General features: G+C 44.7%; 2 protein-coding genes and 1 long non-coding RNA gene across 3 annotated transcripts in view; 2 read left to right on the top strand and 1 right to left on the bottom strand.

The window, feature by feature from the left end:
* The first annotated feature begins 126 nt into the window (after positions 1–126).
* On the top strand, positions 127–4,249 carry LOC119617025. Its single transcript, XR_005233176.1, has 2 exons — positions 127–445; positions 3,487–4,249. It is a non-coding gene; the product is annotated as an uncharacterized LOC119617025 (long non-coding RNA).
* A 6,055-nt stretch (positions 4,250–10,304) lies between these two features.
* On the top strand, positions 10,305–13,679 carry tril (TLR4 interactor with leucine-rich repeats). Its single transcript, XM_017420120.3, has one exon. The coding sequence runs from the start codon at positions 10,651–10,653 to the stop codon at positions 13,066–13,068; it is 2,418 nt and encodes an 805-aa protein (XP_017275609.1). The 5' UTR covers positions 10,305–10,650; the 3' UTR covers positions 13,069–13,679.
* An 815-nt stretch (positions 13,680–14,494) lies between these two features.
* The window catches only part of LOC108238370 (cyclic AMP-responsive element-binding protein 5), a 15,269-nt gene continuing 13,302 nt past the window's right edge, over positions 14,495–16,461 (bottom strand). The window contains exons 10-13 of the mRNA XM_037975667.1: positions 16,439–16,455; positions 16,083–16,340; positions 15,883–15,991; positions 14,495–15,229 (exon numbers count right to left, since the gene is read on the bottom strand). Of these exons, the coding sequence (XP_037831595.1) occupies positions 15,102–15,229; positions 15,883–15,991; positions 16,083–16,340; positions 16,439–16,455 (512 nt within the window). The 3' untranslated portion in view covers positions 14,495–15,101. The remainder of the gene's footprint in view (positions 15,230–15,882; positions 15,992–16,082; positions 16,341–16,438; positions 16,456–16,461) is intronic.

Here is a 16,461-nt window from a genome sequence, read left to right as displayed (position 1 = left end):
GCGTCTGAGCCAATCAGCGTCCGAGAATGAACGCGAGGAGAAGGGGTGAGGAGGAGCCAAGCATAGGCGGGGACTTTCTGTGTGACGCAGCCAAAAGAAAATGAAAAAAGAAAAAGAGTCAAGCACAGAAATTCATTCAAGGTGATAGGTGACAGGTTTTTACAGCGCGAGAAAGTAGATGTTCGGGCAAGTTCCGGACATGAATGAAGAGTAAATATATGTAGTATCCGTGAATATAGCTTTCGTTTCCACAACAAGCCTTTTTTAAGATTTAAAAACAAGACAAACACGCCTGCTTTATTCCCCAAGTTCTTGCTTGTAAGGTGACCTCTTTGCTTCCTTTTTGTTTCATGCAGAACAATGCCAGTGAAACAAGGACAAACTTGGGTAGCTTCAAAAGCCTTACCAATCCACATCATTATCTTTAAAAAGGATCAATTAATTGGTAACTATTACTTTCATTTGTTTTGTACTTTTTGTCATAAGAGAGGGAAAAGAAAACTATATGCGAGGGTCAAGGGATGTATTTAAGACCAGCCAGTTTTGCTCCAAAACTTTCCAAACGCTGAATGACATACCAATAGACATAAGTGCACACTGAAAACAGAAAATGTCTGATTTTTTTTTTTTTTTTCATTAAACCTAATGGGCTATGTGGCCAGTCTAGAACGTTTTGTCTTCTGCCCCATAAAAACAAATAGTGACAAAGACTGGTGATTCCAACTACTGCTAATGACATATAAAACCCGCTGCAATTAAACCAATTACCACTATATTCAATTGGTTATTTGCAATATACACTCTACTTGGTGTTGCTGCAGTCTGCTGCTGTGATAGAGAAGCTCAGACACCCGGACCATGGATAAGCAGCAGAAATATGCAAAATATTTCATGTAACTATGTTTGTTTGTTTTTGGATGGATGGATGGAAGATTGGCTCGCAAGACTACCCTCTTGGTATGATTTAATGTTGGGGTGGATTCCTGGCTTCAGCTTTGGAAACTACTCATCAGCAACCGTATAATGATTAGATTAGAAGCAAAATCTGGATTTAAAAAACTGCTTCTGAGATACTGTAAATGAGTAAATGAATGAACAAACAAAAAGCAAGCTAGGTGTTGTGGGGATATCTCCATGTTCTGCTTCAACAGCTCATACTGTCCAGTGAACAGCTGTTGTGATTTTCCTTTAACATTTTTCGACGTAAAAGACAACTTTACTCGTGTCAGCTGACTGCACCACCTAAGCGATGAGTAAGTGAGCTAGGTTGTTCAAATGCAGGCGGACGGAACGATTAATAGGCATGTGATTGGTCTTTCTCTGGAAAGCCGTGCTCCTCTGACGTCCTTGTGGCCTCGGTGTTCCACCTTTCCTGGATTTGTTTACCCAACAAAACAAATTCCCTCCTTTGCATGGGCATGAGCCTGACTTCCTGCCTGGGTTTATTTCTATGGCAACAGAGGGAAGGAAAAACATAGAAAAGCATTAGGAAGGGTGAAGTGGGGGGGAGAGTTGTTTTGACTTTGGAAAAAGAGAAATGAGAGAGCAGGGGCTGGGTGTGTCCAGAAACTTTGAATTAGAGAAACTAATAGCTGCCTTTGGCATGTAAGGAATGTTGGCCATCGGTGTGTCAAGACCAGACTGGCAGAAAGCGAGTGTCAGCTGCTCGTTTGTGCTGCGGCACTCAGAATTGAGCAAGAACAAAAGGGTTTGTTTTTTTAAATTGTGTCACAGGTATCCGTATTGTCAAACCTTGCCGCAATATAGCCACAGGGGGAACACTCCCTTTCCTCGCTCAGAGAGCAAAGAGACAAACATGTTCACACTCAGAGGCAAGATATTCAACTATTCTCACTTTCAGAGCAGCTCTACCCAGAAAGTCTCATTTAAATGTTTAGAGTGGAGGAACAGTGCGACAACAAGATGAAAGCAGCATTTATTACCACCCCTCTGCCTCTTACAAAAGCACAGTGTGGTGAGCACACTGCGTGTTGCAGTGTCATCTTTCGGTCAGATGCAGTTACTGCACACCGACTCGCTTGTAATCCTGACTGGGCTCCCATTCATTTGCGCTTTAAAATAAGACCTGTCCTTGACGCGCCACAGTCGGAGCAGTGTGTGATTTGTTTTCACGGATGAGGGAGGTGAGGTAACATGGACCCCTGTGTTTTGGAGCCGTGCTGTTTTACCGATTCTGAACGTACAAGTCTGCAAATCCTCGGGAACTTACAAGAGCAGTTGCATGTGAAACCAAAATGGTTTTCTTATTCCTGAATAATATGGAAATCCAACCATTCACCAGTTTATTACCTCCTTTTTTAACCCATAATATGTCAAAACATTTCTGTGGTATAAGTTTTTTTTACACTCAGTTAAGAGATGAGGCTTTTTGCTGAAGCAGAGAAGACAACTATAGTGCTTAAAAAACTTCACAGAGTTCCTTTGATTGTTTTTGTATTAGTTACTTTTTAACTTATCTGAAACTGAAAGAAGTCCATGAAAAAAAGCAACTATGTGAGACTAGTCCAAATCCTCTGTCTTCTTGTTTTTAATCCATAAAGGAAGAGGTTTAGAATGAAGGCCTTGCAGAAGTAAAGGCCTTCCCTGAAGAAACAAATCAAAATGGCAGCAAATGTTGCCCTAAAATCTAAAATCATTTGAGATGCTTTAGCATTATAATGTACCGTTAAATGCACGCGAACTTTAGCTGTGTGAAGTTAGCAATCACATTTATACTATTCTTCATATCTATTTTTTTTCTCCTTTTGCATGGTAGTTTGAACAGCAGTAAACTGACAATAGTTTTCAGAAGCATGCCTGATAATATAATAGTTATTTATCTTTTTTTATGTAGTTCAACTCTAGATAGAACCTAAAAATACTACTCTGTCCTGTTTGTTTCTTTTTTGTGTGTAATATTGCATGATTGTATTCTAAAGTTTTCTCCCTTTTTTCAAATTGTCTAGAGATACAGTATTTTCGGCTGTTACAACTATTAACAATTCATCCACATATTCTAAAACAACAGCTTTTTTAAATGTACGTATCAAAGACTCATGTTATTCACATGGCCTGCCTCTGATTTTTTTTTTTTATTATGACAGCCATTTAAAAAAATATATAAAAGATCTACACTGATAACCAGTTTTATTTTCTATGGTCTTGCAATATTTGAAGACGAAAAAAAAAAACTTGATGCCTGCACCAAATTTTATGTTTACCAGTTCCAAATGAGTAGCTGTTAAACTATTTATTATCAAGCCAGCAAGCAGTGAACTGACATCTATTTTACTTGCAGCCCATTTTCAGGTAATCCAGTTATTTTCAGTCCAGGTCAATGTGCAAATCAAAGGGAAAACTAGATAGTTTGAAGCTCAGGTCCTGGTTTGTTATTCAGTTCTACTGCCTCTCCTAGAAAGAGGAAAACAGTAAGAATAGCAAGTTGCGAAGTTCTCTAAACTGCTGTATCTTTTTTTCTGTCCGCAGGAGGCGATGTTACACACAAGCAACGCAGTTTGCTTCTGCAGACAGCTGCTGATCAGATGTCTCAACCCAAATTACCGGCTGACGACTGTGTTTCAGTGACTCATAAAGGCTGCATTTTTTAGCACTTTTGTTTTGTGACTTAAACTGCATCGTCCTGGACTGAGCGATGCCAATCCAGAGATTGCGTCCATATGGAAGCTTGTGTGCTTGCTTTTATCTTATTTTGTGTGCGAGCACATGGATCGCTGCTGCTGTTGGAGTTCCTGAGTGATTTCTCATGTGCAGCTCAGTGAGCTTAACGTCTCTAAGCACGTTATTGTTGTTAGCTGATTGAGGCTGATTATTGGTGGGCAGACAGTTTCTATCAGAGCTGTTAGTTCAAAGAGAACACTGTTTCTTATGCTTCATCTCCTCACTCAAGTCTCCCCAGGCTTCCAAGCAGGCCACGGCTCCGTAATAGTTTCCAGATGCTCAGTTACCTCCCTTCCTCCCTGATCGCTTCCCTCCTCCATTCAAAAGCGCTCCCAGCACAGACTGAAGCCGTAAAGGTTTGCCAGCCCCTCGTTCTCCTTCCCATCCCTGCGTTGCACCTCCTTGGCCGGCCTCAGCAACAAAGCGTGACCCCTGAAGGTCAGGCGGCACCCCCCCACTGACAGAACTGCATGCATGAGGTAAAATTGTTGCTCACATCTGCCTGCAACATCCTTTTTTGTGTGCCGAATCGAACAACAATGCTACTCTTTTTTTGAGCAGTGATCATTAACAACAACAGCAAAAGTGTCCTTTTGTGTTTCTGTCCACGCAGGCCTCTTTTTCTCCTGCCTGTGATGGGAACCAGCTGGGGCAGCAGAACTGGGGGGGGGGCGAAGGGAATGTGCATGGCTGCAGGCATGGGGCCCAGGTGCTCCGCTCACTCTTCCTCCGTCATTTGGCCACAACTTGGCACACATAAAATGCATCCTTGTCAACGCACACCCCACTCAAGAAGGAGAGCCTCTTTCACCAGCTCTCCCTAATTGCAGAAACAAGCTCATATGTCCCCTCATGAACACACTGTTGATGCGTCTGAGCGTGGAATGGATGATCCCCGAGCTCCCGCCGACGCTCCTAATGACCGCAGCAGCTGTTGCTCATGTAAACTTTTCCTCGCAGTCTCAACTCCACCTCCTCGTCCTGTCTTTCTTTTCACTTCTCTCTGCTTCCCTACATCTGTGAAATGTGCGTTGTAGCGTAGATGCGAGCCAGTTTCATGCTGTGGGGCTTTGACATGTCTCATTTGGACGGTCCCTCTCACAATCCGGGTCAGCAGACAGACTGAGACGCGGAGCTCCATCTATGTCTACATCTTTCTATTTTTATGTGCGGCTCATTTATCCCTAAGTTCACTGACTGTATTTGGTCTGTGATTTGGTGCAAATGTGTGGAACGCATCACAAACCAGCAGTCCGAGCGTATCACCTTCTGCCATTAGTGCCTGTGTTTATGATGTGTCTCTGAGAGGCTCCCCGGGGCACAATTTCTGTTTCATAAATAAACAGTTACAACTAACTAGGTCAAGGGGAAGATGGCCTGATTTCAAAGTGGCATGAGAGAAAAGTTGATGTATTGATAAATTCGAAAATATATTCCATCATTTACACATTAAGAAGCATAAAATAGTAAAAAGAGTTTTTGCACCCCTCTAATATCTTTGCCTGGTGTGGGTCACAGAGGCTTTTGTTTCTCTTTAGAGAGATCTTTCTCCATTCTTTCTGCATTAGCTAATGCCGACTCCTTTCGAGTCTGCATTTTCATTTTTATTTATTTTTTCTTATCTTTAGGCTGGTTGCACGTAAAAGTTTTGAGAATTGTGATGTGTGGTCAAGATAACTGCCCTGTTGGAGAAGGCATACAGACTCTAAAATAACTGGATGTAAAGTTTCTTGTATCATTATTGCCTGCTACAAGCCAAGATTAGGAGCAACCCGCTCTTGTGCACATCTGTTTAAGTCTTCCATGAAACTTTGTGCTGTTTTTTTTTTTTTTTTGGAAGGGGGGTTCTGCAGACAAATCTTTTGCTCGCTGCACCCTAACAAGTTTAATTTGAACTCTGTCTGCAGCGACGTGTCCTTTCAGACCAGATTTGTATCTGCATATCTCTAACACTGAAAAATTATATTTTTGTCTGTGAGTCAAATGTCTGCAGTCGCTGCTGGGCTTCACCTCTCCTGAGATCTGCTAAAAAAAAAAACTGCTGAGGATCCAAACAAGTTTTCAGTTTTAGTATTTAGCAATCCTATAATTTGTTTTCTTGGTTTGCAAGATCTCCAACGACTCTTCTAGCTGATGCTGTGTGAATGACATCATTAAAAGGTTCTGCTTCTAGCGGGAAAAGTTGCACATTATTTGGTGGTGTAGGAGGTTCCATTACACTTTTTTTATTTTTTAAAGAAAGCTGTAATGTTGCAAACTGCTTTAGCTAAAAGCCCGTGCAGATTTCTGGTTTCAGAAATCCTAAAATAATCTCACACTCTGGCGACCATGGTTCTTCATCCATCCCAAAGGTCTAATAAATATAGAGCTTCTGAGTAATTATGATAAGCAAGATTATTGTCCTTGTAAAGTAAAGCATCTAGGAGGGAAAGTTAGAGAAGAGTTATTGTGACATAATAGTATGCAGCTGTTTGGCTGAAATTTGGAATTTGTTTTTCTGCTTTGGCAACATCACAAGTCGGGGATCTGCTGTCACCATAGTTCTGTCTTCCCAAAGTAAAACTCTAAAAAACTATTAATTGTTAATTTTTTTGTTTTTTTCTTTGTTCATAGGATGCTGTCTCACCAGGTGAACACCGAGCAGCAGACATGTGCCGCACCGAGGTGACCTACATATGCTGCAGCACGATCAGCTCATTAAACATTCATGGCCTGGAGGGTCTTTTCTAGACATTTTCCCAAACACAGGTTTAGTTGGACATCGAGAGGCCAGCGTTTATTGCATACAGGCGCGGTGGTAGGCGTCTGAAAGCTGTTTTCAGCGGGGGCCTTTTTTTGGCCCGTGTCTTTGTGAATCTGGGTCAGCCGTGAAAAGCTTTTTCCTTCACAACAGTCCCTGAGGGCACCAAACACATTTTGTTCTATTTTCCCTTTTAATGAAGCCTTTCACCCTTATCCTCCTCGTATTTATGGTAATACTGATACTGAAGTGTACCCTGATTTGCTGCTCGGCTCTATTCTGTGCAGGTGAAAACTTTGGTGTATTCCTATTTAAACTCTGACATGGACCAGGAGGCTGTCATAAAACAAACGAACTGGTCCCGCTGAGTCTGGGGCCAGATCACTGACTGTTTTCTCGATGCGTGTGTTCCCTGAGGGGGGGAGAGCGAGCTAAACCAGACACATACACACAGACTCACACACACGCAAAGAGAAGAGAAAGCAGAGGAGACACAAAGAAATACAACCAAGATATGGTCAGACAGGAAATGACCTCTCAGATCGAAAGGGCTTCCCCGTGGGTTGTATTTCTCTCTGTCTCTCACAGAGTCTCATCTCTATAAAATGATGATGTACATCGGCAGTTCTGCATGAGAATGAGGAAGGTTAGAGTATGTATTCACCATGTGCTGGGAATGCCAAGACCTGCAGTGCAACAGCCGTGCAATACCTCAGCTCTGCAAGCCTTTGCATCACTTACATCTCAAGCGCGGTGAAGAAAAAACAGATGTGACTGCGTTCCTCCGTGTGTGTTTGTATAAATGTTTGTTATAAGTGAGGGTGCAGGAAGTAAGCAGAGAAGACAAAATGTGGAAAATCATTACAAAGAGTTTACGGATACAGGCAGACATTAAAAACCTGGGTTACTTTCCCACCATCCAAGTTACTGTTCTATGATCACATGTTAATAAAACGCTACTTAAAAGTATGCAGAAGTCCAGCAGAAAAGGGCCCTATTAGGTGTCAACCATATATATATATATATATATATATATATATATATATATATATATATATATATATATATATAGTTAATAATAACCATTGATCCATGTTTAATATTTAATGTTTTATATAAAATGTATTCTGCCAACAAGAATTTACCACAACATGGCATAAAGAGCAGTTAGGATAAATGATCATTGATTCCAAGATAGATATTTTAGCCATGAGTGATTCAAAAATGCTTAATCTGGCGATTTATTTGTACAGGGAGAAAAAAATAGTAAGCAAGCTCCAATCTAAGTTTGGATGTCTCTGCAGATACAGTAGAAGGTTCACTGCGTGTTCCTAGTTGATGCAAAATGAAGGTATTGTAGTTTGCATATGTCGCACAGTGGAAATTGTTTTTGTTTAAAGTGTGGTTTTTATTGTTGGGTGTTTTTGTTGCATGTTTTTATTTTTCTATCTATTTGCATGGTTGTATTTTTTCGATCTATTTGCATGTTTGTATTTTTTTATCCACTGTGGACTCTGAGGACTAAATGGCTGATGCCGGCCACCTGCGCGGGGTGGGCGTGCCGGGAGGCAGCGTATCCGGGACCTGCCAGACGTTGGCGGTGGATTTTAAAGGGCAGAGGACTTCACATTGAGAGGGGGAGAGGCAACCGGGAAGGGGGCTCGTTGCAGGGGGCTCGTTGCAGGGGGCTGCGGCCCCGAGCGAGCAAGTGGTTTGCACTGAAGGATCCAATCAGTGGAACGACGTGTCGGATCGACAGCGGGCAGAGGGGGAACTCTGCCCTGGTCCGTAAGTAACGTTCCACTGATTGTCTGCAGGGACCCTTTAAAGTGTAAATAGGACATCCGCCTCTCGGTGATCGCTATTCTGGCCCAGGTGTTTTGTCCCAACAGGATGCCTGGGGGGTGACGCTTTGCGTGGAGCGACTGGAGTGAGCTGCAACTTTCGCAGGAGGCGGTGGAATCGGGGCTGTGACGTCGGACTGGACTTTCGCAGGATTTGCTGTCCCAATCGGATTCCGTGGGTTTTGCCCTTGTAGGACCATTTTAGCTTGTTCAGGACTGGAACATTTTAATATTTTTTAATTCTCATTTAAAAAGAAAACTGAACATTTTTACCCCTTTTTGGGGAATAAAAATCCTGATCGATTGAACTGTCCTCCCTTGGTGCTGTTGAACTGTTTTCCTCCTTAAGCTGGGTGTTACACATATTGTTAAAGTGGCCAAAAAAAAACCAAAGGGAGACATGGGCTTTATGTAAGTTTGATAGGAACAAAACTTTCATTTGGTCAGTGATCCGGTTTTGAATATCTTCTCTCACTGAGTAAAGGGTAACTTACAGTTCCTGCATGATGGATCGCTGATCACTCACATGCGGGCTCGTCGTTGTCAGTGCGGCCCTGATGTGGTGCTCTGTCTCTGCCGACAGACTGATGTTTCCCTAGTTACAAGTCAAACACACGTCAGCTGATCAGTTTTTGTGCCTGAGGTTCCCCCCCCCCGTGTCCCAATTATGAACAGCGTTTTGGAGTCCTTCAGAGCTCTTCCTTTTCACTATTTTCCTACAAAATCCGAATCAGCCGCGTCAGTCCAGCAGTGTTATTCCACGGCACGATCACAATCGCTTCACCTGTATTTGCTGTGTTTGTCCGCTCATTTGCAACCTGTCAGATTTTAATAAGTTAAAAGTGGAAAACAAACTAATTAAATGACCGAAACCAAGCTGCATTCCTGAGTTCTGGAGGATACGCAGTCGGCCTCATGTTTGCCATAAACATGCAAGGTTCATTACCTTCATTATGCAGATCTGAATTTTTGTGTGTGTGTCTGTAAAAATAGGCACCTAATGTTCACACGCCCCACTGACCCATTTGCATTTAGGCTCCAAGTTTGCGCTCACTCCTTCAGCTTTGGCACCTCTCTCGCCACTTTACATGAATTCTTCAGCTGCAAATGTGAGCCATCTGTGCTCCCTGTAACCAAAGTGCATATTAATGAGAGAATCATTTATAATTAGGCTTGAGGATGCTGCTGCAACTAATGTACACAGAGCATGCAGAAAAGGGGTGAATGGGTTTATCGGAGGGGTTTGTACTGTTTTTTTTGTTTTGTTTTTTTGTTTGCAAAGCACAACCCAGTGACTTTGCTCACATGCTGAGATCTCATGTGATCTGTTAGCATTTGGAGAATCTGTTGTGCATGACTGTCAACTCCTTTGACGCCATTTCTGTACAAATGACTGCGTTATAGTGATATTTGGATAGGTTACGTTCAATTAGCTGCGGTTGCCATCTTGTATTGGATTGACTCCAAATGTTATTCTGTTGTTGATGTACATCTAATGATTAGTTTCTGGAAGTTTCAGTAAAATTCATCTAATGGTGTAAGAGATATTTTGCTAACAGACCAATGGGGTTGACTCCAGTTAATGACACAGTTTTAAGCAAAGGTCTTGCGAGGTCAGTGAGAGCTCGGAGTGTGTGTTGGGGATGACTCTCAGCTACTACCAAGCTATTTTTTTAGCTCAGAATCTGTAAAATTGACTGAGTTATAGCCATTTGATTTTAATCAGTTGTAGATGTGCATCCATTACTTTCTAAAACGTTCCTGCGAAATCTGTCTGGTTTATGAGTTATTTTGCTAACATGCGCACACACACACACAGACGCCTCCTTAAGGCGCGCTCCTTTGCCTTGTCTTACTTTACTGTTTTAAAAAAGTACCAGGGTCTGTTGGGATTCTGGGAGAGGGACGTCTTCCTGTGTGATCTGTCCACACCAGGAATCCGATCCAGATCTCAGACCCCCGGGGGGGCCTGCGGGGGGTGCGCGCAAAACTCGGTCGAAGTGAAGAACCGCCAGCGCGCGCGTGTTTGATGTCGTGCGTCAAATAAACGTTGCACATCTGGCTGCGGCGGGGTCGCAGAGTTGCGAGGGAGGGACTTCTTTAGTGTGTGTGTGTGTGTGTGTGTGTGTATAATTCGCAGCAGATGACCACATGAGGGGGATGGAGGCTGCTCTCAGGAGGTGATCGTTTCCTTATCCAGCCTCGGAGCGCATTGGACCAATTAAAGTGCCGCTCAGCGATGCTGCCATGTCTTCGTGAGTTGTGCAGCGCGTCGAGGTCGGCATGGAGCTCCGCGGCGTGACGGCGGAGCGGGGCGACTGCACCTGAGCGTGGCGACGCGACTTCGCGCCTCATCGGATCCGCGCTCGCTCTAGGCGCGCTCTGGAAATGGATCCGAGCCGCGTCCTGCTGGGGGGCTGCCTCCTCCTGCTGCTTGCGCCCTCCGCCTCCCCGCTGTCGGACCCCTGCCCCGAACCCTGCGACTGCGCGCACTCGCAGCACCTCCTGTGCGCCAACCGCGGGCTGCGCGCCGTGCCCGAAGCCGCCGCTGACGACGCGCTGATCCTCAGCCTGGCGGGGAACTTCATCGCAAACGTCTCCGCCTCGGATTTCTCGCGGTACGGCAACCTCATCCGGCTGAATTTACAGTTCAATCAAATAGCAACTATTCACCCAAAAGCCTTTGAGACACTGCCCCGGCTGGAGGAGCTGTATCTGGGTCACAATCTGTTAACAGCTGTAGCTGATGGGACTTTACAGCCCCTGACGAAACTGGCTGTTCTCTACGGGAACAACAATGCCCTCAAGAAAATCACACCAACCATGTTCTCCAACTTGGATAATCTTGTCAAACTGCGCCTGGACGGCAACTCAATAGAAGTCCTGCAAGATTCTGTTTTTCATAGTTTGACCGGTCTGCATTATCTTCACCTGGAGCACAACAAGGTGCAACATGTCCACAGGGACGCCTTCTCCAAACTGACCAAGCTGCGCTTTCTGAACCTGGCCCACAACAGGCAGTCAGCCGTGACCAACGTGCTCACGTTCTCTCAGCTCAGAGCTCTGACAACCTTGCTGCTGTCGGAGAACGAAATACGACACGTCGGAAACCACGTCTTCCACAACCTGAAGCAGCTGTCTAAGCTCTCCCTGAGCAACAACAGGATCTCTCATTTGGACAGCGGGGCCCTGAGGGGACTGTCGAGCCTCAGGGAACTTCTGATTGATGGCAACGAGTTGGAGGAAGTCCCCACTGGTCTCCTGGACCCTCTGGTGCGCATCGAGCGGCTGGACTTCAGCCACAATCGGCTCACCTGCTTGAACTCCACCGCTTTTTCAAAACTGAAGCATCTAAAGGTGCTGAGGCTGCGCAACAACTTCCTCACCAGTCTGTCCGGGAATATTTTTGCCCTGAACAGCGTGCTTTATGACTTGGATCTCCATGGCAACAACTGGACCTGCGACTGTCGCCTGGAGGAGCTGAAGAGATGGATGAGCGCCGTTCACTCGCAGGGCAAACTGCTGACCGTGTTTGTGCAATGCCACCAGCCCGCAACTCTGAGGGGGAAGTATCTGGACTATGTGAACAGCTCCCAGCTGCAGCCCCCCGGGAACTGGAGCCACTCCTGCAAGAGTGGAGCCGGGCCTGAGGAGAGCCGGGGAGGAGGTGTGCTGGTCAAGGCGGAGGGGGAGAAAATCGGAGAGTCACATGCAGCAATGGGTGAAGGGGTGGAAATGGGGGAGAGGAACGGAACAGAAGGTTTGAGACAGGGGACCAGGAATGGAATGATGACAAAAAGAGAAGGAGAGAAAAGGAAAAGAGCAGGGCAAGAGGTGGAAGTCCAAGGAGACCAAGAGGTGGCAGAAACTTTGTCCTTCCTGAAAGGGACGGAAACAGAGCGACAGCGTTCTGCAGAGGCGGCCGCTAAACGTCCCAAAGGGAGACGCAGGTCCAACATTATTGAAAAGGCGGATCCGTCAACCACGGCCAAGCCAAGCCATGAGACAAACACATGGCCCAGCAACCGTTCTCCCGTCCACTCCGGAGAAAAGTTTGACCTTCTGAGGTCAGACCAGGAGGAGATTCTGCCTGTGATCACAGATCCTTGTGTGTTCAATCGCCACTTCATTACTAATGTGTCCGTGGACGAAGTCACGTCTGATACCGTCACTGTCTACTGGACCACCAGGGACCATCACCGCCACACATCAGGAGCCAAGGCAGCGCTTGACGAAATCCACTTCCGAATTCTGTTTGACAGGTTTGGCACCCCAGATCGTTTCCCCCGCTACGTCTACGCCCTGGGAGCGGCTCGCTCCGTAACCCTCCGAGAACTCACCTCAGGGGTAACCTACATGGTGTGCGTGGAAGGAGTGGTCGGAGGAGCCGTGTGCCAAGTGGCACCCAGGGACCACTGCGCCGGACTGGTCACTCTCGCCGCGGCCGACGCCCGCCGCGGCGCCACGCTGACCTCTGACCTCCAGCTGGTGACGGTGGCGACGCTGGCGGGGAACGGCGTGCTGCTGCTGGTCATCAGCGGCGTCTGGGTGGGACGGAGCCTCAGGAGGAGGCTGCAGAGGAGGAAGTCGGCCGTCCACGTGCGCCACATGTACTCCACGAGGAGGCCGTTCCGCCCCGGCACGGCCTCGGCCTCCATGGCCGCAGACTTCACCAGCTACCAGAGCAGTCGGCCGACGCGACTCGCGCCACTGGAGGAAGGAGATCTGATCGAGTTCCCTTGTGATCGCTTTCTAGACAGCTGTAGTGCTCGCAGGGACGGCAGTATGCAGAGATTCTCAGACTGAAAAACAACAACAACGAAAAACAAAAAACTCACTCAAACCTGAAAATGTTAACACTGTACTGCTTTGAAAAAATATGTAAATTAGAGTCTGTGTCTGTTTTCAATTTAACCTTTAAAATACACTTTTTCCTCTTTTTTTTTTCAATCAACACGCTTCAAAAACACATTCTGAACTTGATTTTGTCATGGCAGGAAAGAAACCCACAAGACGATTTCTCTCAGAGCAGCTGAGCTCACGATGGTCATTTCAGACTCCAGAGGAAGTCCAGTTCCTCTGACCTCGCCTTCCTGACTGGAGCCTTTCCTCTTTCATTTCCTCACACCTGCAAGTGCTTCTAAACGTGTCACTTTTTTTTTTTTGTTTGTTTGTTTTGTTTTATTTTAGTTTTTGTAAGTGTACACATATGAATGATGTACCACTGATTTCAAATATGGTGCTAAATACTGATTCTGCAGACATATTGTCTCATACTTGTACAGAATGTAATAATGGCTGCTGGTTGGCAGGAAAAACAAGTTGTTTTGTACCACATTTATTATGTTTTATACTTTTTATGGAGCTTTGTATCAATTTGCTTTACACAAGGAAGTAAAAAATCCCCAATAATGTGACTAATATGTCATATCAGTGTTTGTGGATGGCTTAGTGCTGTAAAAGTTGTACAGAAACTGCATATATGGGAGTTTTTTGATAAAGAGAAAGAAGATATGTTCGAAAATGAGACAGTACTTTGTGCTGTATATGCATACAATAAATGGAAGACAACACAGCAGAGATACATGTTTTAAAAACTTATTTTTTTCCCCTTTGAAAAAAAGTTAAAATACCACAACTTTAAAGGTAAACCAAACATGCATGTGAGGTTGTTGGAGCAGTTTGTGTCAAAATGAGGTCTGGTAATGGTTAGGAGGTCTCTTTGTTTGAGTCAACTGGGTGGAGTTCCTCCCACATTTAGACTAAATCATACCCATGCACAGAAAACACAAGCATACATGGTCATGTGCATGTACGGGGTGTTTAAATACTGCGAGAGTTTTGAGGTGTCAGACGTTAAAGCTGGTCATAATTCATACTGAGGTTCTGCATAGATGTTTTGGTTTTATACATCTTTAAACAAAGATTTATATCTTTTACTTATACTTTAATGTTAATTTTGCTAGGTTTAAATAAAAAGGGAAACACCACTTTATATATGTATATCATAATTATAAAAGTTCATGTATATGTAATAAACAAATATAAAACAGACTTTTATTGCATTTCAACCTGCACTGCCCAAACTGGACACTAGATGGGGGTGTAGACCACGCTGTTTGTTCAAAACCAAGCTCACAACCATCATCTCCCTCTTGGTTTTATTTCCCTCCAGAACAAGCAAAGAAAAGGTGAAATTGGCTGTTTTCGTATGACATGAAATGACAAGCCGAACCAGCATAAGTCTTTTTATTTGAGCATTAGATTTACAGCGATCTCGTCCACATCTTTACAGTACAAAACGTGTAAGTGAAGTGTAAATTACCTGACAAAATTTCAGACATAAATTGCAGTTTATACCTGTTTTAGTGGCTTAATTGCATTACAAAAAGTGCTTTTAAAGAAACACCGTGGATCTGACTAACTTTTATTTACAAGGTTAGGAAATTTCAAGATTTTAAAAAATAACATTTTATCTTGAATTTATCTTTTTATATATATATATATATATATATAAACAAATGCAGTTGCATAATTAACTGCAAGCTTTTTGCTTTAAATAAAAGGCATCAGGTGTGCAATAGCAGCTGCTCAGTTAGAAATACATACTGATATACCGTCTGAAGAGTTGCTTGTTTTTTTTTTTTCTAAATTAGTGCAATATTTAAGAGCAAAAGGTGGGATTGTGTTTGGACAGCCTGCTGGGTCACACGTGATGGCTGTAAAGACACACGGATATCACAAAGCAGTTGTCGTGTCACCATCGCAGTTTTTGACAAGGCTCACATTTTGCACCCCCCCCCCCAACCAGTTCAGCATTTCATCTAAAAGTGGAAGGGCTAGAGTCCAGGGAGTGTGTCGCCTCCGGCTGTCGAGGAGGTGGAAATGCTGTTGTGCTGGATGGCCTGCAGGCCACACTCGGGCTCTGCAGGGGTGGTGGGACTTCCTCCTGGACTCACCCCTGCAGCTGGACACAGAGACATCTGTCAAAGTCGCTAGCAATGCCCGGATCGTGACACGAACTTTGTCGGCAGTGATGAATAAAAAAAAAACCCACTGCAGTTCAGGTTAAATGAAAATATCTTCTTTTTTTATTTTAACAGTTCAATACTGTACATACAGGTAAAAAAAAAAAGAAAAAAAAAGGCAGCAATAAAAATATTTGAACATAAGACAAGCCAATACCGCTTCCTGTTTTGTTCTCTTAAACTCTTACAGCAGAATGATATTTATTGCTATTATTTTATTAAAACTATTACATTCACTTTAGCCTTTTTGTTGGAGTGCATAACTGGCAATATTTTATTTCTCAGCATTACGACACAAGATGGGGTGAAATATTCCTTTAGATGGAGAGGTATGAGTGCAACTTTTTATTATTATTATTTGTTCTCCTGAGGAATAAAAGTGCATGCTTAGAGACTGGTGGATTAAAAGCAGATTTTACTCTGAAACCCTTTTTTAGGAGACAGTTTAGGATCTCAGGATGTATTATGGGATTTATAGGTGCTCAGATGAGGAATATTGTGACCTAATGAAGCTTAGTAACGATGAAGATGAAGCTCTGGAGAAGCTGGTGAGCTTCCCAGACAGGGGTACGGGGTAAGGGGTTCTACTCACTGGGGTACCCCTGTGCCTCTCGCTGCCGAGCAGTGACGGGACAGTCCTTGTGGGTGAGCAGGATCTGCTTCAGCTGACCGACCTCTGACCTCAGTGACGTCACCTCATTCTGGAGACACACACACACAGATTTTCTGAGTGCTCCCTGCATTGTTTGAGTGTCAGCGCCTACGGTGTCTGTGTGCGGAGCTCAGCCTCACCTGGAGCTGCAGGTTCGTGTGCGTCAACTCCTCGGCTTTCTTTTCCAGAGACGACACCCACAGTTTTCTCTTCTGTCGGCAGCGGGTGGCCGCAGCTCGGTTACGCTCCAGAAACTTCTGCCTCCTTTCGTCGGGGTCCTGCTCCGTCGTCCTCCTGCGGCGGTTGCCCCCGCCGCCGCTGCAGCTGCCGCCGGCCTGCGCGGCGTGATGGGAGTGGGGCGGCTGGGAGGGCTGCATCTGTTGTGCAACGGGTGATAACTGGGGGGAAAGAATCACAACATAGTAACCCCCATTGTGCCTGAAAGCATAAAACACAGCACAAACAGAGATTAATCACCGAATATAAAGGAGAGCACCTGTGCCGGGGCGGGCGGCGGCG

The sequence above is a fragment of the Kryptolebias marmoratus genome, linkage group LG5 (assembly GCF_001649575.2).
Source record: "Kryptolebias marmoratus isolate JLee-2015 linkage group LG5, ASM164957v2, whole genome shotgun sequence".
NCBI lineage: Eukaryota > Metazoa > Chordata > Actinopteri > Cyprinodontiformes > Rivulidae > Kryptolebias > Kryptolebias marmoratus.
Note: the sequence above shows the minus strand (reverse complement) of the source record. Positions and strands in the feature narration are given on the sequence as shown.